Source organism: Pseudoliparis swirei, chromosome 10 (genome assembly GCF_029220125.1).
Source record: "Pseudoliparis swirei isolate HS2019 ecotype Mariana Trench chromosome 10, NWPU_hadal_v1, whole genome shotgun sequence".
Lineage (NCBI taxonomy): Eukaryota > Metazoa > Chordata > Actinopteri > Perciformes > Liparidae > Pseudoliparis > Pseudoliparis swirei.
This window is the reverse complement of record NC_079397.1, coordinates 11,297,266-11,322,895: the sequence shown is the minus strand read 5'-3', so window position 1 is coordinate 11,322,895 and position 25,630 is coordinate 11,297,266. Positions and strand designations below refer to the sequence as shown.

General features: G+C 41.9%; 1 protein-coding gene across 1 annotated transcript; it reads right to left on the bottom strand.

Annotated features, from left to right (window-relative positions):
- Positions 1-1,494: 1,494 nt before the first annotated feature.
- Positions 1,495-20,619, bottom strand: LOC130200846 (leucine-rich repeat neuronal protein 3). The gene is made up of 2 exons (XM_056425416.1): positions 20,330-20,619; positions 1,495-5,350 (listed from the first exon to the last, which is right to left on the bottom strand). The coding sequence occupies exon 2, from the start codon at positions 4,902-4,904 to the stop codon at positions 2,775-2,777; it is 2,130 nt and encodes a 709-aa protein (XP_056281391.1). The 5' UTR covers positions 4,905-5,350; positions 20,330-20,619; the 3' UTR covers positions 1,495-2,774.
- Between the last annotated feature and the right edge of the window lie 5,011 nt (positions 20,620-25,630).

The window sequence follows — 25,630 nt, the reverse complement described above, 5'->3', positions numbered from 1 at the left end:
AGGGTAGAAGAGCATTGAACTAAATCATCTGATAATACTATAACATGTAAGGGGTCACAAATTTACATTTCCTGGAATACTTTATTTTCGTATAATAATCCATAAAGAAAATGACCTGCCTTTTGTTAAAAATGAATGAAATAAATGCACTATTGTACTTGCACCTCCCACTGTAGGATTGCAACGTAGAATCTCAGGCCCCCTCACAATGATCCTCGCAAAATCAAAATGAATATATATCCAGTCGGATCTTAAAAGCCTTCACATGCGTGTATATCTGCCTCAGAGCAGATGGCTTTTTTTTAATAGAACAAGGTGGTTTTATATTTAAAATATTTGACGATTCTGCGAGAAACAGCATTTTTCATTCCTCATTGCGGATTAAATGGTGGCAGCTCACTGGTCCTTTTCATGTCTGATTTAAATTAAATCCAGAGGGGGTTATTTTTCCTTCTAATATAGGTTGCTTTGAATGTACAAATTTTAAAAAGCGTGCTAGTGGATGGAGAGCGTCAGAGACGGAGAGAGAAAGCGAGAGAAAAGAACAAGATGGAGGAAATACATGAGATTGGGACAGACGGCAGGAGAGATGAACTACTGGCTATCATTCATCTTATTCACTCAAGTATGTCATTAAATCACGAGTTGTTTAAAGGACAAATATGGCAAGCTTCATGGGGACTCATTTAGTGGCGTCCTCCTCTGCAGTCACGTTGTTTCTCCGAGCACGCCGACTGAGGAGACTGCTACACCTCCGAGTAACCTTGGATTTATGGTTGCACGTTTGTTTTTTATATGTGGGTACAGTTCTCGTCTCTGCCAGGCTGTCTCCTGCATTTGTGTATGTGTGCCTGTATTTGCAAAGGGACAGACTCGTTCTGACCTGAGCGGTACCTGAAGAGCACACTGCGTCATATTTTAACTCCCTTTGTCTTTGACTGATGGCTCGGCTCTAAAAGCCTCTGTCCGTGGCGCTGAAAGCTGGCCTGATGTACGAGCGTCGGGGCCCGTTTGATAAATCCACCGTGTCACTCTGCCTCTGACGGCCATTCATCAGGCTCGGCTTTCTCATGTGAAATGTTCTGTGTGCTCGATAATTCAGTAAGACAAATAAAATGGGAGTCGACTGGTCTCAGTCCCACGAGGCGTTGACTTTTCAGTACTCTACTGTATCTCCCCGTCATATAGGGACGCTGCGTCCCTGCCTAAGCAGAGGCAGCTGTAGCTGTAGCACAGCGACTATAACCAGACCAGCTGAAGGACGAACATGTTCTTAATGAGGCGGCTAATGAGTTCTGTTCTTTTGTTGCTGTTCTTTTCTTTTTTTCTGCTCAGGGTTAAGACGGCCACACAACCATTCAGCTGAAGTCTCCTGCCTCCAAAGACTCCCTCTGTACTCGATGGTCATTAGCTATTGTGTTTACATGCATGCAGCTGAAATGTCACAAATAAAACTCATTAAACAGGAGACGTTACGCCATGGTGGACGACGGCTAACATAATAGTAGTGTTATTTTAATACCACGCATTTCGCTTTGAAATAAATAAGTAATAAGTGCAATATGACAAATATGAGAATAAAGAAAAGGCAAAAACTAGGCAATTATTTGTAAAGGAAACAATGACATTTATTTTTTTTCTTAGCACTTTACTTAGTCTGTTGTGCCCATTGATCACATATAATACAGTTAATATAAAAATGGCTTTTTAACTTTACACCCAAAGCAACAACGAAATGTGTTCTTAAAATATGTATATGCTAAAAATACTGAGAAAGTATTTCCACTAAAAGTAGTGGAAATAGCTTGTGATTCTGCAATGATGACATGGCCATGTTTTGCTGTTTCTTCTCTGTTTACCTTATGTAGTTCTTGTTGTAGGCACTTACCAGGGCATAACAGACTGCTTTGTGAGGAGGTAACACATCAATCAGTTTGAACCAACCTGCTATTTGTTTTAGTCCGACACATATATTTTTTTCCCCAGTCACCGTTGCAATGAGAACTACACAGCATAAACAGCCATTTGGCAAATGTCCTCTCTAGACACTCATTTTGTAGCTGAATTTCATTAAGCTTAATGTGACGACGTAATCAAAAGTAGCCTGCCCCTTGCCTCGATTTAAAACTCATTTAAACTGTTTGGTTACAGATGATTTGTCATTACATCAACATAATAGAATATATAACAATATTTCCATGAAAAATCAAGAATACATTTTAAATAGAAAAAGGGGGTTTATATTTCATCAAAAGGCTTACACCATAGTCACTGTAATTGGTCTACTCTACTAAATCTCTCTCCCCATAATAGACATGTGTTATTACTGTTTCTCTAACTCGTCTATGGATGTTTGACAAAGCACAGACGGTATTGCTTGGGACCACACAGACAGTTCCACAACTCTGAACACATTAAACAGTCAATTACAAGAGAGTTGACCATTATCTTCACTTTGTTCTCACTGCCTGCATTTCTGTATGAATGGTATTTTTAAATATATTGTTTTGCAATAAATGCCCCTTTCTGTTGATTTTAGCTTGGTTTGGTGTAACGGTTACAAAGCCACCACTTCAGCTGGGGTTGACACTGGGAGAGCATGTAGTCTACTTTAAACTGTTCCATCCCAGTCCAATAGTAGATGTGCCAGTGTATCTGAGCCGGGGTCCAGCAATGGGTATGCCTTTGAAACAGTACTACAGATCCCTCCACCCCTGCCCATGGCCTTGTCCATCAGTGTAGTTGGTGTGTGGTGCTCTACAAAGCTGCGCTTCTTAAAAGGCATTGTCAGATACATTTATGACTGTGGCTTTCACATTGACTCCACTTGGCAATCCCTTACCCGAAACCCACAGCTTTGTAAAGAAAGGAGAGTGCATACCGGTTGCTTCCACTGATGTCAGCGAAGTTTTGGACTCGCCTTTCCTTATTTCCCCATAAAGGTGACGGTTCCTCAGAGACACATAAATAAGCAGGCATGCCACTGAAATAACAGCCAAGAGCACACCGAAGACGGTGATTACGGCTGCGTCCCATTTCTCGGTGCCCTCGGCAGCCAGCTCTAATCCTTTAGTGGTGACATTGACACATTTGGTGTCGTGGTTGTAGTGGATGCTGCCGACATCCACACAGACTTTGTACAGAGTGGCGGGGCTGAGATGGGTGAGGTTGTAGACTCGGACATCAGAAGGAACTCTCGTGGTAAATGCTGTGGTGGGATGGTTAGCGTCTGACCCCGTGTACCATTTAATGTTTGGGGCCAAGGTGCCATGACCGGCCTTCCAGGAAACCAGAATGGAATTCGTCCCCACGGATTTTATGAGGACATTCAGAGATCCATTTGCAGGTTGGGGGAAATATCCATTCACCTCTACTGAAACAGATTTAAGATCAGCTCCAACTAGATTATGGGCAACGCAAGTGTAAAGACCGGCTTCATTCTCTGTTATATCATAAATGTCAAAGGTTCCCTCTGGGTGCATGAAGAACTTGTCAGACACTGTGTTAGGCAGGACTCTGGTACCAGACGGAGTGATCCAGTAGATGTCCGGCTCTGGTTCAGCGAAGGCCCGACAATGGAGTGACACAGAGCTCCCATTCGGTGCTTTAATGCGCCCGGGCATGCTTTCGGGAGATATGAGTGGCAGACAAATCTCCATCATCTCCCTGAAGTGCACCTGTCGTACATGCTGGCCCTCGTACTCTGGCGGCTCCGCACAGTACAGAGAATCGGGCTCCATGAAGCGAAGGTTGGTCTTGTTCATGTTCATCCAGCGGACGACGCAGTCGCAGCGGATGGGGTTGCTGTGCATGCTAACCTCTCTGAGATTTGGGAGGGACTCGACGGTAATCCTGTGAAGGGCACTGAGCGCATTGCCATTTAACATCAGGGTTTCCAGCCGCGGCAGCTTGTAGAAAGCATTCGGATGGATATAGGAGAGTTTAGGATTGTTGGTGGCTTCGATTTTGGTCAGCTCGGGGAGGTTATTGAGGGCAAAGCTATCAATGGAAACAAGCTCTGGCATGCTATTAATCCCTAGTTCCTTCAGGTGGAACATATCCACAAAGTCTCCTCTCTGTATCCTCGCAATTGGGTTTTTATTTAGATCCAAAAACTTAAGATTCTTAGCATTTTTCAGGGCCGAATGAGGCACCTCCAGGAAAATATTATCATAGAACGAGATGCTCTCTAAGTTATCGAGACCAGCCAGCGCGTCGTCGGGCAACTGAGACAGATTCATTCTGGTGAGAACCAGACTGCGTAGGTTAGCGAGAGGTTTGAAGTTCATATCATCAATAGAAAGAATAGGATTCTCACCAATCATCAGGATCTCTAGGTTTACCATGGGCTCGAACCACTCTCTTGTAATGGCCGTCAGCTTGTTAGAATTGAGGTGGAGCCGCACAAGGTTGCCGAGACCCTGAAAAGCCATCGGGGAAATGGAGGAGATGAGGTTGTGATTCATGTAGAGCTCTTGAAGGTTCGCCACCTCGGCAAGACTTCGCTCGGGCAACTCTCGTATCCAATTTTCCTCCATATGAAAGGCCAGCAGGTGAGGAAGATTCCCCAGCTGGACATCGCTGATGGAGGATACATTGTTTTGCGATAAATCAATCTCCGTGATGTTGGCCAGGTAATCCAAGGGTTTGTCAATCTTGGCAACATTGTTTGTTTGCAGTAGTAGTACTTGTGTTCCCACTGGTAATTGTTCCGGCATGCTAAAGAGTCCCAAGTCATTACAGTCAACTGTCTGAGCCTCCATGTACACCGAACTCGGAGAAAACCAGGGTCTAATCTCACATATACAGAGCTTCGGGCAATCGGGCCTCTCCTGTGTGGCCACAACAAAAGATGCCATGGCCAAGCCGACAAAGAGGCGATCCACGAATGACACGTCCTTCATATTGGACCGTTTCCCTCCAGTAAGAAGTTGGTCCTTGTATATTAAGCGGTCTAAGCTGTGAACTTCACAAATAATGAATCATTTGCTGCAGCTGCTGAGGCGATCACCGCCACCGCCACCACCACCACCGCCGCCGCCGCCACTACGTGCAGCAGGACTCTCTGAGTTTTTTTTTGTCTTGCTGTGTCGACGCCCTTGGATGTAATGACCAATCACTCACTGGTGCCTGCGGGTGTCAGGGTTCGGGGCCAAGGCTGCAGTCAGGCAGACCGAGAAGGTGGGAGGGGACGAGGCGGGGGTGAAAGAAAAAAAAGGATGGACTGATATTATACTTCAAAGGATTTATGTTAAGCACATTTATAGGGATCCACCATCTCTTTAAAGATGGATGTCCTCATTGATTGTCGTCACTTGCTTCCAGAGTCCACAGCCCAGTCCGTTCCTACCTGTGCAAGACAAACAAGACGGAGAGAAGCGGTGTGAGAATTACATGGTACTGGACTTGGGAAGGCAATTTTATCAGAGAGGGATTTGGGCATATTGACATTTGTCATAGGCACACTGATGCATGTTGACATTTGTGCAGTCTCCCTTCAAGATATAGAACCGTGGATTTAAATCTACTTGACCTTCTAGACTTCATTCTAGGGACCTACCGATTTGCCCCCCCCCCCCCCCCCCCCTCACACACACACACAAACACACACACCCTGCACTCCCACCATATGGCATTCAACTGTTAGCAGTGTATGCATATTAATGGTTAAATAAGGCTTTATTAGGATTCTTAAATAGCAGACATCCTAGGGTTTAAGCATTAGCCTTGGGGACAAGCGGCTTAAAGACACTGGAATATGTGAGTTACTATGGCAACAAGTAAACGGGCAGCCAATGACACACGGCACAGTGAGACAGTTTGCTGTACATGTCACAGAGGCGGTCTGCACCTGTTAGTGAAAAGATGCAGTAACCGGCGGCTCACAAAATATGAACGTAATTTATTGGTGAAATTAACAAATCTCCACACTAATCAGATTTAAAAATAACAAATAATTAGTTAGGGTATAAAGGAAAGCCGAAAGGAAAAAGAAACTGCATAGTTATCGTAATGGACACAGGTTGACAAGTTAAAATAATCAAAGGTCAAGAAGAGATTGCCACAAGTTGTTTCTCTAGCTTTGTTAAATGACATTTTACAGATTCTTCAAAACAAAGCGCGACACCTTTACTGTGTCTGACATGTCTCTTTATCAACACTTATGAATTATTGTTACTTGGCATTATCACTCGCACTTTGCAACAGGAAAATTACAGAAATTTGTTTTCGTGCAATTGAATTATTTGATTCTACTGTGGACGTTTTTGAGGGCACTATATTAGTGCATGCAGTTTCCACTCAGTGTGGACATTTCAATAAAATGTCCATTGCAAGTGATTTTGGACACAATTATCGTTTAAATTGAGTGAAAGCAGAAGGCTGTATATATTTTACATATTTCAATTGATTTTTAGGTGGCATGCAGAACAACACTTTATACTAAAGATGCAGGTATTTGTAAGCAATATTTTGAAGACATTTAAAATGTCTACGTGACAATCAATTAACCCTTGTGTTGCCTTAGGGTCATTTTGACCCGAATCAATAATACACCCTCCCCCCGCCTTAGGATTAATTTGACCCCATTCAATGTTTAATGTCGGTGTTCTTTCGGTAGTCAACAAACAAACATAAAGTGCCTCACACTTAAACTTGGAAAACAATATTAATTCTAATAATTTTCTGGAGGTTTTAATTGCTGGCGTCAAATTGAACCCAAAGGGTAAAATATGTTAGTAAATATAAAGGTAACAGGAGGGTGAAACATTGAATCGGGTCAAAATGACCCAAAGGCGGGGGGAGGGTGTAATATTGATTCGGGTCAAAATGACCCTAAGGCAACACAAGGGTTAAACGTCAGCAACTGTTTAGGCTGTTAAGAATAATAAGCTCACGTTATATGATATATATACAGGACTGTCTCAGAAAATTAGAATATTGTGATGAAGTTCTTTATTTTCTGTAATGCAATTAAAAAAACAAAAATGTCATGCATTCTGGATTCATTACAAATCAACTGAAATATTGCAAGCCTTTTATTCTTTTAATATTGCTGATTATGGCTTACAGCTTAAGAAAAGTCAAATATCCTATCTCTAAATATTAGAATATCATGAAAAAGTATACTAGTAGGGTATTAAACAAATCACTTGAATTGTCTAATTAACTCGAAACACCTGCAAGGGTTTCCTGAGCCTTGACAAACACTCAGCTGTTATAAATCTTTTTTTTTACTTGGTCTGAGGAAATATTAAAATTTTATGAGATAGGATTTTAGAGTTTTCTTAAGCTGTAAGCCATAATCAGCAATATTAAAAGAATAAAAGGCTTGCAATATTTCAGTTGATTTGTAATGAATCCAGAATGCATGACATTTTTGTTTTTTTATTGCATTACAGAAAATAAAGAACTTTATCACAATATTCTAATTTTCTGAGACAGTCCTGTATATGTATATATATATACATATATATATCGTTGAGAAGTGTGGCATCTAGAATAGTAAAAACAAACATAATGAGGCAAAAAAATAAGCAAAGCCAACATATTTGGTTCTTTGATTATTTGCCTTTTATAATCTATTAATTATTAAATTGTTCATGAATATCTTCATAAAAGCCTGAATTATTTGAGAAAATAATCACATGCTTGGACTATGATGCATCCTCTTGCATAAGAGTGCCTCTTTTGCCATCACATTCTCCATGTTCCATCCTCTTTTGTTATGCGACAACGTCCACAGCTGAAGTGCACCATGTCATTTGTTGTAACTGCCTCTGGCTGAACAGATAGGTTTGATGGTGCTTGTGATATTTCAGGTCAATAAGAGCGTGCAGCACATCATGGGAAAAGTCGAGAGACGGGATGAAATGGAAAGACTCCAGAGCGGCCGGAAAGCGAGAACAAGAAAGGAGAGATGGTTTCATATCATCACCCTAGAAGGGGAGAAAAAGGTATACAATATATAATATTTTTTATGTATATAGCATACCTTTATATTTGTAAATATAAATAGATATTTTTATATATATATATTTATAGCTATATATAGGATACCTTTGTAGGATGTAAATACTGTACATATACAGATATATAGATATGTATATAGTATACCTTTATATATGTTTATAATATATATATATATATATATACACTACCGTTCAAAAGTTTGGGGTCATCCAGACAATTTCGTGTCTTCCATGAAAACTCACTTATTTATCAAATGAATTGAAAATTGAATAGAAAATATAGTCAAGACATTGACAAGGTTAGAAATAATGATTAATATTTGAAGTATTAATTTTGTTCTTCAAGCTCAAAGGAAGGCCAGTTGTATAGCTTATATCACCAGCATAACTGTTTTCAGCTGTGCTAACATAATTGCACAAGGGTTTTCTAATCAGATATTAGTCTTCTAAGGCAATTAGCAAACACAATGTACCATTAGAACACTGAAGTGATAGTTGATGGAAATGGGCCTCGATACACCTCTGGAGATATTTCATTAGAAACCAGACACTTCCACCTAGAATAGTCATTTACCACATTAACAATGTATAGTGTGTGTGTTTGATTAATGTTATCTTTATTGAAAAAACAGTGCTTTTCTTTGAAAAATAAAGACATTTCTTAGTGACCCCAAACTTTTGAACAGTAGTGTATATATATATATATATATATCAGACAGCAGAAACGCTGCAGTTTGCCCCAATGGCCAAGCCAAGCCACGGTTTCATTCTGCAACCTTTGCATTGGCTGGAGTCCAGACAAGGAGCTATTGGAGGGAGAGGGAGAAAGAGAGAGAGAGAAATGGCCAGGATTATTTTTCCAATGCACCTGGCACTTTAATGAGGCACAACACCCAGAGCATTCTGATAAACAGGGTTGAGCTGCTCTCCCTCTCCACCGGCCCTTCACTGTGGGCTTTGCAGTTGATCCGCGCCCTGGAAACAAAAGGCCATAATCTGTAACTCAGCCTACGGCGTTTGGGGCTCTGCTTTCTCCCTTTAGCGATAACATTCACCGGTAGTGTAATGTGGTCAGGTTACCTTTTATTGTGCAAAGCATTATTGTGCGATCACTGCAGGTGGCGCGGGTGTGCGGTTACTGATGTCAATTGTGTCTTTCGGGATGTTTTCAAGCAATGGCTTCTGTTGATCAATATTTTCTGTTATAGGCTTTGAAAAAAAAGTGTTGGGGTGGAATAAGAAATGGTGATGCATCATTTTCACAACACATTAATTAAATAAGGTGTTAATTCATCAGATTTGTTGTAAACTTGGAGATAGATATGAGTAGGACATCATGGTGTTGAGAGGCAGGAAGAGACAGATTGACAAAGACAATGAGTTATTGTTTTTAGTGTGATTATCTGTGGTCTGGCCAGCATCTAGGATTATGAAGGCTTTACCGGACAATTTGCAAGATGGCGTGGCCAGCAAACGCAACATATTTCCAGGCCAATTAATGAGGATACAATTATGTTAGTGATCATTCATTTTGAATTCAAAAGTACAGTTACTGTCAACGTTTGTAATCGTAGCATTTGGGAAGATACTTTTTTGGATAATTGATGAATAGTTTGTTCTATAAAATGTCTTGACATGTTTAAAGTGTTTGTTTTGTCCGAGTAACAGTCCTTAAGAAAATAAATTCACATTTCTGATGAACAGTTAAGAAATATTCAATTCAGATGATCGACTAATCAATCAAATCAACTAATTTCTTCAGCTCTTTAAAATTTGTATTCCAACCATTCAGTTTGAGGTAAATTATCGAGTACTATTGCATGTGTGAAAAGTTGGATAAGAGAATTGGATGATATGCCTCATGTGATGTCACTTGAGTCATTAAATAGTATAACATGTGTTTAGATTAATAGATTCATTAATCTAAATAAGTAATATTGAGATCGTTGTTTTTCTTCCATTGTATTCCATAATGTGGCTATTTATTGGATCTAGTATCTGGGCAGATTGATACTTTAGGTTCTCTTGACAACAAGTTAAGTACACTCAGCCAATAAATTTGAAGTGTAGATTTACTCTAAAATTACCATTCATAATAAATGTAATTTGAGAGCTTTCCTATGTTTGTATATTCTAAATATCACTTTCATTGTTTCCAAAATAAAATATTATATGTTATTGACAAATTAGTTTAAGTGAGGTTTAATTTACAGTGTCCTGGGTGTCAGCTGAGGTCCCATTGAAGGGAGTCATAAGTAAGCAGAAGCTGGCTGACTCATGGGTGACATCTGGGAATAGTGTTGAGCCAATGCCTTAGTTATCGAATAAAACTGCTTGAAATAAAGACAATTGAGGCAAGACAACTATATTATACAACTAAGAATGTGTTTACAATCCTCACGTTCAGATTATCTGAATGCCAATAACACGTGAAACCTCCTCGGGACTCAGTGTAGTTAATCAAGAGGTGTCGTAACGCGTCAGCAAAATGGAAAAGCTTTCAACAACAGGGCGTCCATTAAGAACGCTCGTCTGGCTTGAAAAATATGGCTTGTTAACGGTAGAGAAACTGCATTTCATTATACTTTTGTTCTGAAGTTGGAACCTGGTACCATACTGCATTATCTCAAGTGAACTATCCAAATCATGCACAGGCAGTTGAACAGGTAAATTGGTTTTGTACGACCGCATTATGTGGAGCCCGGTGAAGAGGCAGTCTTTATTCTTGAGGCTATGCACTGTGACTACTGTGGCTATGGAGTCCACACACTTGTACTAACCTATTAGTAACAGGTCCGGTCAAGCTACCCAGCCGCAACACCACACACACACACACACACACACACTCATGTCCACTGCTACAATGTAGAGCTAATTTCCACCAGTCCTCTACTCAGTTGCCGGTAATTGCACTGGAGAGGGGAGGCAGAAGGGAGAGAAGAGATCTGGAGGACAAAATGAGTTGCCGGAGGGGGAACTTGTCATTGTATCAGTAGTGATGGATTAACCTCTGGTGACCCTGAGAATGCCGTCATTGGAGAAAATATTAACCTTTGCAAGACCATGAATCCAAAGTATAAGCCAGTCAAAGATTGGAGTAAAACAAAGACTCCCAAGTAAAAAAAAGAAACATGCTGTGGTGTATTTTATTGGCAATAACTTGCATTACAAGAGTAATGTGGTTAATACGGTCGGGGCAAATGGAATTAAAGGATGGATGCTTGTAATGTAAGGCCTTTGCAAGCCTTGTGTAGAGAGATACACAATCAACGGCTGGTGTCATGATAAGTCACGGATGTCGCAGAGAGAGAGGACCCAAATGCCGACATATGCTGCAAAAACCAATATTTATTTTCAAACTACTAACAGGACGAAGCCACACCTCGAATGAGACGAACAGGGTTTACATACACAGGCAGGCGGAGGTGATTGGACAACGGGGAACGAGACACAGGTGGACACAATGAGGGCGGGACCAGCAATCACACAGAAGGAAACAATCAGGGCCAGGGCAGACAATCACAGGGAGACAGACGACACAAGGACTTCAAAACAAGACACAAAACGAGACACAAACTCCAGATCATGACAGCTGGTACTTTAAGCTAGAGATCTTGAAATGGGATCTCCTGTAACTTAATGTCTAACTGCACTTACACATTAAACCTAAGCTTTGACATTTGTTCGGGCAGCCAATAGAAGCCATTTATAGGTCAGGCTAAGGTGTTCACTCATGGAGTCAACACGAGTTCCCAGGTGTCACGGGAAAGAGGGGGGCAATCATTCAAGCCATGGTCTCCAAAGGACCTCCATTACTGTAGCAGGCTGACAGTCTAGCCCATGGGCTTTTCACTTTCACTAGTGTTAATCCTGACTGTGAACATTACCGCAAACAAGCTCCTGGAACCGGGCTTGTTTCAGGACTGCCTTCCCTAAGATATACAGCGAGGTACACCAACACAAAAACTGCCATGACTGTTGTTTCGATGACAAACTGTGAACACAACAACAACATATCACCTTTTTCAAATGTGACATTTTTAGCATGCAGTTGCCAAACATAACTTCAATATACTTAATCTGTGTACTTCAGAGAGCTCCGTGTGTGTGTGTATTGTGTTGTAAACCAATCAAATAGTGAATTGTTAGTATTTTGTCCTTCTTGATTATTAAATCTGGGATGTGCTACCCTGTCACATTGCTTATGCTCATTGGGTTTTTGGGTTTACCACTCCACCGTGAATCTTATTGTTGAAACACAACCTTCACCTAATGCACCTTAAATACCATCTGGAGATCATTAACTTCAACAATGATGTCATCAAATTGTATATGTGTGTCCTCCTTTTGTTCAAAACAGACACATGTAGAAAAAGAAAAAATCACATAGGGAACATAAGTACAATTAAATAACGCATTGTCGAATGAACTATTGGAAATGGGTCGTAAAGGTTTTCGTGAAAGTGAAACATATTCTTTATATTCATAATTGTGTATTCAATCCAGAAGCATCAGGAGACATGGAGAAACATTACTATTGATGTAATGTCGTGCCACGAAGACAACATAATTTTCTGCCCTTTATCCGCTAAATGGCCGGCTATGTTCACCAGCTAGAGTCTAACTTCTGCTTGTTGCCGGGCAGATAGCATACTGTGGATGTTGAATGCTTTTTTCTTAAACATAGCTTTCTGCAAGAGCTCAAAAGACGCAATCAGACGAAAAACACGACTGATAATAATATTTGGGAATAAATGGTTAACTTGTCATTACGAGAGAAACTTTATTTTGATGCATTGCATAAAAAGTATGGATTATAGCCTCTTTAAAAAATATACATAATGTGCAATTTACAAGGTGGTTGGTATTCAATCTGGCATTTCTTTAATTAAAATTAATTTTGTAGAAGTGTTGTTGCATCACTACTTTATCTTTACAGTTATTGACATATTCCCACTGAGAAGCCGTTGAGAAGTGCCCGTCATTGACTCCACATTATAAACCGGAATGTCATTAGTCCTCGTTAGTCACAAATTCCACTCTTAATTAGCGTGACATTTGACATTGATGAAAAAGCTGGAACCCGTCCTCATTAAAATGCTGCACATTCAGGTTGTCTTATTGTTGTTGTCAGGTAAAGACTTTTTTTTGTTCGGTAATATTAATTACACACGGGAATTCGATCACTTGTGTGCGTCAAAATGTCCTTTTCGGAAACCATTTGCTCTCATCTGGAAATGGCGCCAGACTAAATATGATGTCCCTGATTTGGGACGCGGCTTCATTTAAGAGGTTCCGCTGCTGTCAAGGTAAAAAGCTTTTTCCATTCAGATTTTGGCAACACCTCCCACTTACTTTCCCAGTGGGCCGCCTCCATTATACTAACATTGTGGCTGTTCCGGACAGCAGTGTCACAAATACAGTTTGATTAGACGCCATTGAGATACGACCACTTTGAATTAATGAGTGTGTACAGTCGGGGCAGAACGCATTGGTCCTGGTGGCTCCGCGGTGCTAATTCAGGCGAGCCTGACTCGAGTCGGTCGTGCCGGCGAACAGCCGGGCAGAATTGTTTGTTTTATGCTGTTTATTGAAATGAGTTATAAATCCTCCTGCTCGCTTCGCAGGGCTCGGATGAGATTTGTCGGAGCGGGGAAGTAAAGGTGATTGCTTTGTCGCAGGTTGGGCGCTCATGAATGCCCGGCGTGGCGACAGGTTGACCTACGGTTGATGTAAAAAATGAAATCATTTCCAATACAATACGCAAGTTCTGGGAGGGGTTCTGGCGCCCGTGAAGGAGAAGATTTGTGCGGTCTGAGCTGTGGAACAAGTCTCCATGTTCATGGGGAGCATATTGGCCCTCGGTGAGATGATTATGAGCCCTGCACGGCTTGAGTTGTAACAAGGTAGCATTGCATCTGCTGAGAGGTAGACGTTACACTCACTGTGATAAAACTGGGCAGAAGACGTAAAGGTCAGACATAAGTGGAAAGTAGGGCGCAGCCAAATTGCCTTTTCTTCCATGGGAATATCTTGTGTATTGTAGAAATGGTTCACTGGGAATTTTTGAACCACTGGTAATAAGCCTGGCAAGCCTTTCTTCTTCAAGTCACTCCCTCCCTCTCAGGTTCTTTCTTCTTCATCTCCTTTCCTCATATTGCAACCCTCACGTCTCTTTTTTTCTCACATCTTGTCCTTTTCATCCTGCACTCCCACATTTACCTCCGCTTAGTGAATATTTCTCCTGATGTTCCCCACTTGCATCATGATTCACCCGAGCCGTGGACTGTTAAGAGAAGAGGCATTTCATTTGGCTTCCCTGCGTATCCAGCTCGCCGTCTTTCTTCCCGGGCATCTTGAGGTCTCGCTGCTCTTTCACTGTTGACCTTATTGCCTTCTCAAAAACTTGTCAGCCCTGCTGGGCCAAATGTCGTCTATCTGCAGCCCGTCTGACTGTTTATCTCAGCAGCTGCTACATCCTCATTACAAATATCCGTGTGTTAGTATGAGTTTCTCTTAGCCTGTGCCTCTTGACCTTTTGGTGACCTCTAAAGTCCAGCGCATGAGGTTTTGGTCCTGAACCAATCGCATTACACCCGGTGCGTCACCGTCTACCTGACACACGAGCGGGAATCCTCACTCACAGCGTTGAGGTGCAGTTCTTCACTCCGCCATCTTCACGGTGTTTTCCGCCTCAGGCTTGATCACTTGTGAATGTAAGTACTTTAAATCCATTTTCATTTACAGCTGAAAATGAGATACTATCCATACATGTCATGTGATAACAGGTGTGAGGCCATTTATCACTGCACTTGACAAACTCGCTCTATTTTTATTTCTTCATATTACAGACAGGCACTTTGCAATAATGCAACAGAAAAGGTGTCTTACCTACTATTTGAACGAATACATTTCTATCTACAATTTATTTTTTCAAAATGAACTGACGGGTTGAGTATTCTATTTTACGATTTCTTAATATGAAGAAAACCATTTAAAGCTCATTGGATTATTTAGGAGTGAATGTTCACAAGGCTACAAAGAGGGCAGGTTTTCTTTTCTTATGAAAAGTTAACATTTTGGAGACTTGTATCAGTGTTTTCCTGTAAATGTCCTTCTCACAAAGCTTTTTGTGGAGTTCATATTGATCTTTCCGGTGATATTAGTTCCCTATAAAGTGAAAAGCAAGGGAACGTAAGTGAAAAGAAGATGCTTCCTAACACGGCACGCCTATAAAGCTTCCTGTGGACACTGGACCCACAGTGAGTAGCGCTGCCATGACACAACCAGGCCACTTCCGATAAGGCATTCTGGGTAAGCCCCTTAGTGGGTGGGTGCCTCTGAATAGCTTTACTGTCCCTCCCGCTGCCCTTCACCTCATTGATTTACTATTATGCTTTCTCCAAGGTAAGGGAGAGTCCATTATAGGGAACCTTCAATGCAGTGTCTATGCAGAATGAAAGCCTCCTGTATGGGACAGAAACCTTTTCCCTTACATCTGCACTTATATGGCCATGAATCAGTGGCAAGTCGACTGTTAATGTAAAATCAATGTTCCAAATTAACCACGGGACCCTGATCTCTGGTATTTCGGTCCTTTTCTGGACAAGACATGCCCTTGGGCTGAGCGAGGGAGAACACACGTGCTGCACTATCGAACATTGTAGCACACGCACCTGCACTCACCAGCAGGGGCGGCCCTAGCACATTTGGCGCCGTAGGCGAGCTTCACTGGTGGCGCCCCCCCCCCCCCCCAAAAAAAACGATTTTGCACGAAAACGGAATTTCAACTTTCAAACGCTATTTTGCCCTGCAAGACTGAATTTCTTTCAAATAAACAGAACAACGATCGCAACAATGAACAAACATTAAATAAAGAACAAAATCCCTGAGAAAATGTCACGTCTGTGCTGAACTACGCTCCGGCTACGCCCCCCTGATCAACGGTGCACATTCACTCCCTCGTCGTGCCCAAAATAATGTGACCGCCTACGGCTGCCTGTAAACTAGCTAGATCTATAGCTCGGTATGATAAGTGGTTGACTGGACACCTGGAGATGTGTGATCGATTCCAGGACAAGACAGCTTTTTTTCATCACTTTTTTTTTTTACATTGAATTTACATGACGTGGTCTACACTTCACGTAGGGACACATGATGCATGAATATGTTCACAGACTCAAAGCGCCACCTACTGGCTCAACTGGACTTTGTCGAATCTGCCCCAAACTTCTCGTGCTCGTTACAAGTCACAGCCCGAGTCAAGTCAGACCGGCTTGCCTGCGTCCTCGGTCCTCGCTCATCTGCCCCCGACCGGCGCAGATGAGCGAGGACCCGTTCGACGCTGCTTGCAGCTTTAATGTTTTTTTTGTTTTCTGTTCTGTTAATGGCTGGCATTGCCGTCAAAATATTGGTTGGAGATATAGATGGGGCGCAAAAAAAAACTGCCCTGTAGGAAAAACTGCCCCTGCTCACCAGTCACACACACACACACACATACATCAGACCGGAACGAGTGCAAATACATAGCACATGTATTTGCAGACGCAACCACACGTGACTTCACGGAGAACATACAAAACAACAAAACATACCCATGCATATTCACATAATGCATGCATAACGCACCACACAGCGAAAGAGCACAGATAGGTCCCCGTGTCTAATTCGCATAGTGCTGCATCTATTAAAATTGAGGGAAGGTATCCAGCTTAAGGCTGCCGCTGATAAGGTCAAAGGCGTCGCGAACACATTCCAACACTCATTTTCTCCCCGAAGATAATCGCACTCACTCTTGACAAAAAAAATCTGCATAATGTCCCATGTATAGCTGTTAGCCAGAATGAAAGAGGCGTGAGGTGGGAGGGAGGGATGTGGGGGAATGTTGGGGGAGGGGGGTTGTGGCGATTTAGCCAGCGGCATATCCCTCAAAGTCAGAGCCAAATTGAATCTGCAGGTGCAAATGTGGCATGTGTGCTGCCTCTAAGATGCGCAGCTATCTATATTTATATGAATAATATATGGCTGGTCAAGAGGCCACAAGCCTGGAGGGATTAAGTTCCTACGGCAGATGGAATCAATCATTATATGCCACTGAAATGCATTTATTGCTGGCTTGGACGCTTATTATAATTTCATAGGGTTTAATATGGGCTTTCTCTTTCTGTGTTTTCATTCTCTGCTACTCTTCCTCAGCTAAAACAGATCCACGATATGGCACCTTCAAATGGCACCGTGGCTTTGTGTCTCTTCAAAAGATGGGCTGGTTTTAGGTTATGGTCATTTAATATATATATATATATATATATATAATTAGCAATAAACAGTTCTGATTATGATATATAAATGTATATATATATATTCTATAAATAAATAAATATCATATATATATATATGATATCTATATATACTTAGCAATAAAGAGTTCTGATTATGATATATATATATATATGATATATATTTACCTCGTAATCAGAACTGTTTATTGCATAACACATACAAGAAATTTGACTTTGAAGGTGCAGAACAATAAACCAAAACATAAAATATATGTGCATGTACGTGTATATTTCTGGCCATGGTTTGTATATAGACCATGTGTGTCCGTCCATGCACAAAACATCTATGCAAAAGATGTCGCGATGGCTTCATCAATGCATGAACATGAACACTTGGTTGGGTCTCTTGGTACCGCCTCCACAAAGCTTTTCATTAGTGCACTGAGGGCCTATATGTATCAATCTGAAAGCAGAACAGATGGGCAGCACAGCAGTGGGCCTGAGATGTCCTCTCTCATCTCTGCCCATGTTTGAAACAGCAAAATGGGCATATGTCTCCATCATGTCCAACTCGCATATGAATCTGTGGAATAGCAGACTAATTAGTCAATAATAACTTAGATTTTTTGTCTTTTGGGCATCTTCGTCATCAGTAGTAGTTGTTGTTCTCCAAATACCTGACGCTTCTCTATTATATACCTGTTAGTGTTTTAGAACACCTTTTAGTTGAAGCGTCGTGGTTCCATCGCAACACCGTACACACACACACACACACACAGACGTTTGCTAAATACTTTAAATGCTAATGTGAAAGCAAATGTCATGGTGTACAAAGGAGCTGTCCCATCCCAATATGACCTTTTGATATGGACTGACCAGCAAAATGTCACGCATGCTGCCATCAAACCATGTTTTCATGTTCTTTTATTCCTCTTTCTTTGTGTCTCTTCATATACTTTGGGTCCACTACAGTCCATCCACCAGAACCTAAAAAATAAAATCATCCCCGCCAATTCTTTTTGCCCTCTGTGCTTATTCCACTTTAATGGATGCCTGTGTTTGTTTGGGAACAGGATGCTATCAGAGAGCCGATGCTCGGCTGCACAGGCTGATCCCCTGCAGCCGTCTTGTGAATATGTTTACATGCATTTCACTCAGGAGCCTCGATAGATCCTGAAGCGTCTCGTTACCAACATTATGGAGAAAGATGGTGAGATTAATTTGATTTTGATGGCGCAATAGTGGAGTCTTCCTGAACTCCGCACTGACTCGTAACCGGTTGTAGCTCTTGGCACCCTCGCGTCTCCTCACCTCACAGGAACCGGCTGCCCTCTGTTTCGAGAGAAATTAATATGAAGCACCCACACTGTGCTGCCTGTCACACTCTCCGAGCCTCCACAAGGCCACTGCTGGCACAATACCTTGTCCACACACACACACACACACACACACACACAGACACACAGACACACACGAAAACAAACACTGCTTCTCACTGCTTCACACGCGGATCAATAGGCAATTCGCGAAGACACTCACTTTAAGAGTATGACTGAGTGTGGACATGTAATATTGATTTGTTTTGAACAAATGTGGCCAAATTAATAAAGCAACCATTACTGCTTTGCTTTATTGTTTTTTTATCACTGCATAAACGTGGCAACATGGCTACAGCGTTATGACGGCAGCGTTTACTTAATATTGAACCTCGCAGACTAGTTTGGAGCTGCATTTTGCACGACATGAAATCACCATGCAGGCGTACAATGTAACTCAGAAACATTTGTGCTCAAGGATCACTTGTGAAAAGCTGATTATTAAAATATAAGCTATACAAGCAGCCTCGGCTCAGCAGGTGGTCACATCATTCGAAGTGAGAACAAAACATAGTGTGTGGGCTGAGGTTTTCTCAGCGTGCCGTGGCGTCTGAAGTGAGGGCATGATGGCCCTCATGTGGCATTTGACTGTGGCTTTCATATCGAGCAGCTGCTTTGGGTGAGTCATTCGCGCTGTGGAGGCCAAAATCTATCGCATCCATCAACGGGAACAAGCACGCACACTCACGCCATGCAGACACGTCTGCACGGGAGATTGCAGCGTTCAGATTCAGAACCCCCCCCGCCGTGAAAATCACATTTGTCATTATCTATTTATCTGGCTTTGAAATATTCATGAGTAATACATCTGCTGGATGACATACATGTTGGACACATAGGGGAGGGTGCGAGAGTCGAGATGGGAGGGGGGCTGAGAGAGATGGAGAGAAGAGGCGCTCCAATGCAGTTAACGGGATTAGTGAATACCTTCTCCTATTTCTTTCTCTCTGTGTGGGCGACTGGGCGTACTGGCACACACAATTGCAGGTGAAGCAATGATGGTAAACGCGATGGGAAGACGCCGCTCCGTGGCTGTGTGTTAATGACTCAGAAGAGCCTGGATACAACGACATGGCGGCATTAAGCAGCGAGCCCGGGTGTACTTTGGTGGCATGTGTCGGTAACGACTTCAACGGGAAGGTTTAACGGGGAGGGAAGGAGAGAGGGAGGAAGAGGAAGAGGAGGAGGAGGAGAAGGAGGGGGAGGAGGACTGGGGGGGGGTCCATTCTGTGGATTTCTTCGAGACATGTCTGGTGTGCGCTCACTAAGCAGGACCGGGGGACATGACACTACCAGTCCATCACTCTCTCTCTCTCTCTATCTCTCTCTCACACATACAGTAGCTCCACGCAAACACAAGTCCGCCTCGAATTTCCTTAATGAATTAGTCTTTATAGCCTAAACAGAGTCCATCATGAATCCGGTCGGTTTAGGCGCATCCTGCAGAGTTGCGCAAAAGCGCGTCTCCGCGTCAAGTGATGGGTTCAAGCCCATTTTCAGCATTATTGTCCTGCACTATTTTCAATAATTTCTGCAACAACTTATATGTGATTGGTATTAGAGGAGCGGGTCAATACGCTGTATAAATGACGCTAAAACATCCCTGAATCCCAGGGGTTGTTGGTTAACTTGGACAACGCGTTGCGCAAAGGCACCCATCAAATGAGATAAGTACATTGTTCTAGTATAATCAGAGTTAACTTACCCGATGTAACCATGATAGCCGCGCTCGAAGCAGTGCGTGCGTGTGTGTGTTGCCTGTATTCCCATCAAGTGCGTCGCTCCAATGACGAGCGCGCCACATAGAGCCAGTCAACAATGTGCGGTCTTCTTATTTGTTACGCAGTTGATGAACAATCAGTTCTCGGCTTCTTCCACGGTAAAAACGCACGGCTTCTGCACGAGCGCGGACAAAAGACGGCGAAGTCCAGCGGCAGGTTGGCGAGGTTCGAGAGCGCGCAGAGAGATTCATGTGTTCCGTGTGCCCTTCCCTTCCCTTCCCGTCTCGGCGGCTGCTAAGGGCGCATCTCTCCCCCTCGATCAAGTGTCAGGCGGACCACATAGATGCGCCGCCGTCTCCTCAGCAAGTCATTAATATCAGAACAAACCCCGACTCTCCGGAGGACAGCCAATAGCGTCAGAGAAGCTGGCGAGCTGCTCGCAGCATCCCTGCTCTGATTGGCTGAGGGGAGCCGTCTGTCATATCCCAGAAGCCCGTTCTCATCTGTCTTCTTCTGGTGGAGGTGAAGCACGCTGCAAAAAATATCCATACGAACAAGTCACTGAATCAAGTTATGAGCTGAAATATTAAACCAAATGTTAATATATAAGTGGGTGATTTGTAATTGTCTAATGGATATTTATAAGAAACATTTCAAACACAATTACAGGCAATGCACTAACATCAAAATGATGTTGGGTCAAGAATAAAAATGATAGTCTCGAGTTTATCTGCCCTGTAAAAATCTGCCACCCCTAAGGTCACGTGCCCATGTAACAGTTTCATGGCCGCACTCTACAGGCCTTGCACATGCATGTCCAGCATGTATGGACCAGACTGCCCTGAGGGGGACCCGCATTTAGATCCTTTAGCATTCTAGCATGTCACTGCTGTAGTTGGTTACAGTGGAGCTAATTTAAATTATGTTCTAGAGTTGATCATGTATTTTAAATGACATGCAATTTCTTGGAACCTTTATGTGTAATGTAATTTATAGATATGAAATAAATGGGGACATGAGATGTAAATAACCAAGTTAAGTCCCCAAAATGTGTACAGTATTTGAATAAATTGCATTCCAACCCTTTAATGGGCTCACCAAACTAAAACCACAAATCCTCTGTAAAGGAAGGCTTCGTACACAGAGGTTCAGAAAGAGTTTGCCTATTCATGCATTTCAGAACGAGAGGGATTAAACGGCCGAACAGAAGAACTTGGGTCTCCGATGTGATTTGAAAATGGTTGATGCTGCTAGTATTAGAACATAGCAGTGCATACTGTTTTGTGTATTGACGACACATTAACTCATAATAATAAAATAAATAATTGATGCAAAATATGGTCATTTGGAACTAATACTGCATTCACATGGAATCAGGCAGGCAATATAGCAAACATCTAAAAATCTGAATCAGAACCGTTTATTGATTTTTCACATACACGGAATTTGTGATGGCGTGTGGTGCACAACATTGGATAAAACATTAAACAATCAACACAGTGCAACACAATCTGTGTTTACTTCCTACATACTTTTGGATGCCGTTCAGGCAGAAGGTGAATACAGGTACGTATCCAGGCACACTCAAAGAAATGACTCATTGGATGAACTCAATTAAATTGTTGGCAGGTTTTCCATCCAATAATTATATGCCACTCCAACTCAAATTTAGCACATCAGTGCAATAAAATGTAATTAAGTTAGTCCAACTAATTTGTATCAAATACATCTAAAATAAAATAACGATATTCATTAAATTAAATTAATTTGTGTTTGTCCAACTCAAAATATAAACTAACTAACGAACAAACAAAATCTGCAAACTCCACACAGAAGGAACACCCTGACTGGGAATTGAACCCACAGCCCTCTGGCTGTGAGGTGACAGTGCTAGCCACTACACCACCTTACAGCCCTGAAAGTGTCTTCACCTCATGTAAACAATTGATTTTCAGCTGGCGCATGTGCAAAGAGTAGTCCTCAATGAAACACATTTATTTTGAGTTGATATGCACACCATCTAACCTAAATAAATCTAATAAATGAAAGTATTCATACATTTTGTGTTACACCCATTAAATATAAATATCTATTTTTGTAATTGATTTATTTAAATGTATCAAACAATATTTAAATGTGTCACCTCTAAGAAGGGCTTGAATCATTTTTTTGAGTGCAGGCAGTATGTTCTGAGCATTGAAGCATAGGCCATGTTCTGGTAAAATCCCAAAATACAAGACCTGGAAATTAGCATATTAGCAGGTCTCCTTTCAAACTAGAGTGCAGGACTTCAACATATGAGTGAACGTCTGTTGGGGGGGTCAGGGGTCCCGTGGCGACTGGTACTGTTCAAGGATGCAGGGAAACCAAAGTGAGGCCGCAGCACCTGGAGGAAGTTATGGCGGAAAATCCTTAAAAGGGTCGAAGAAAAGTTTGTGTGTGGATGCTCCACATAAAAAAATTTAAAAAAATAAAGTGGGTGTTCAGAGGAAGGTAAAAAAAATTAAAAAAATAGCAATCCACAGAGGAGACAAACACTCCGCGAGCTCACCTGCACGACTACGTCACAAGCGGTGTTGGTGTAATTACTCTCACGGCCAGAGGGGGGAGACCAAAGTTGACAGCTTTAAACAAGAAGATTGAATATCATTATTTGGAACGCCGTCCTGGCACATTTAGGAATGGCATCAGCCCAGGTGCATTGCGGAATCCACGGCAAGCGGCCAGCAGCTGTCACTCTGCGTGTGCAAGTTCATCTGGAGATGGACATTTTTTGCAGTGCAGAGGGAATGAGGAAGAGGGCGCAGGCAGGGAAGAAAATGGATATCTGTACCTATTAGCTCCAGAGCTCCCGACTCAGTTCCCAGGAGGATCTCTAACAAAATGTTCTACACACCTGATGTTCCGGGGAGGTCGGGCCAGGTTATCCGCTGCTTCGGAGAATGAGACGTACCTCATCTGACAGCCCAAAGGGGTTCCGATCCAAGATTGTGGCTGCCAGGCTGACTCGAGGTCTTAATACAACCTCGGTGTACATCGTGGTGTTCTTTAATCTGTGTGGTGACATTCACATGTCTGTAAAGACTCTGGGAGATTTGGTTTTTATTTTGCCGGGTCACTATCCCCATAAGCTACCCTTTAAATCTCCAGTATAGAAATTATTCAGGTTTTAATGTAAATTGCACGGAATAATTTATTTTGAAAGTTATCTCAGAAATGGATGACCTTTATGAATACATATAATGCCATGAGACTATTTAGACAGTTTTCTTTCATTTTATTCATGCCCCGGGTGCTGCACGCTCAAACGTAAACGTTTATTTCCCCCGTCATACCTTCCCCTTAGCTCATTTAGCATTTTGCATTATACGGTACTTAAGATGTGTGGTGTCTATAGATTTTCAAACTGCCCTCTGTCGCTAATAATGGGACAGATGCCTTTATAGAAAAAAGGCGCCAGCTTTATTTTCTCATTACAGAAGTAAAAGCGGCCAGCTGTTTAATTCAGTACGGATAAAATGACAATAGTGAGCCTGGTGAGAAGCTGTTGTTTCTTTATGTTCTCATTTACATCATATTTTGTTCGTATGTTCACTAATGTGGTCAAATTTAATGAGTTGACCTAGTCTTGTTGACATGTAGTGAATACAATATTGGCTCCATAATTATGAAGCAAACTTCAGCTGAAATGTAGCCTTTTATTGTTCGGCCATCTTGTATGACAGGATGAGCTGACACATTTATTGTTAAAATTCATAAGCATGTATGTTATATACAGACACAATATACTATATTAGAGGTGTCGAAATTATAATTCCAGATTCAAAAATGTTTCAAACTGAGTCACCTGTTCTTTTCATGACTTCAGATGGCCAGATACTTTTGTAAATAACCGTCTTCAAAAAGTGTCAGCGTAATTCATTTCCTATTTCCTTGATGCCTGTTGCATATTTCTAAACGCGTGCCCCTTATTTTGAAACGGCGCCTTCCAATGAATAGAGGTCCAGTTACACCTTTCAACACAAATTGTTTGCATAAAGCACCTGTCATGCAATTTTCCTCACACTTGGCAGTTTGGATGTGTGCTGCACGTGAGTATAGAAAACTGAGAGGACAGAAACGGAGGAAAGAGAAGCATCCGAGGAAACTCTGATTTATTGAACCACTCAAAGGAATGTAGTTTGACTAACAGCTAAAACTAGTTATAATCATATTATTGCATGTTTCTGGCAAATAAGGAGAATGTGAAGAATAAACTTGACCCATTACCAAAAAAAGAATTCTAGTTTTGAATATCCAGCTGAATGATTCATCTGAGTGTTTGTTGTGTCTTACCTGCAAAGTCCATTTCATTGTTTCTTTTTCTTTGGTCAGACATGGAACAGTAGCGCAAGTTAAAGCGGACCTGGACATTGCTTCATTTTTTCTCATGTGCGGAATATAGTTTCTGACAGAGACATGGAAGAACACTTCAGCATGTGGACTGTCGGTGTATTAAACCTTCTGCACAGTGAATCCTGTCTCACACAAGATTCTGCTCTGCTTGAAAAATAGACTCTGAATATTTAAAGCATCTCAGTCTTGCTTGTTCTTAAAAAACAGAGCTCAGCCCTACAGTATATTCAATTCAGTTTATTTTATATATAGTCTAATATCACAAATTACAAATTTCTCTTAGAGGGCTTTACAATCCGTACACATACGAGATCACTGACCTTTGACCTCACATCGGATCAGGAAAAACTCCCAAGAAATAGAAAAAAAACCTTCAGGAGAGCAACAGAGGAGAATCCCTCTCCAGAGTGGACAGTAGCAATATATGTCATGTGGACAGAATAAACAGTATTACAGAAACATTAAATGAACATGACATATATGTTCTGTATATAACGACATCGTCACATGTAAATCAAAAGATTTTCTTTTTTTCATTCCTCCGGAGACGACAACTTTTTCTCATCGGCCTACGAGGACAGCAGTGATGGCATCACATATACCCCGAGCTGATTCAGCATTTTCGTCTTGAGCCGTTTACAGTATAAGTTGACCTCGGTGACTTCACACCTCATGAAGCCAGTCGATGGCGCCCTCCGCGCCTCATAAACACAGCTTGGCAGTGTCGAGGCGGAGTCAGGACTTTGCATGGACAGGAAAAAAAACGGACATCGGCCCTCCGTGAAAAATCGGCATCACATTTGATGCAGTAACACACTATTCTTCCAGTGAGAAAGACGTGAGGTGTTTACAGAGCGGGTTACGTTCTCGTTCATTCTCGTTTATTGCGG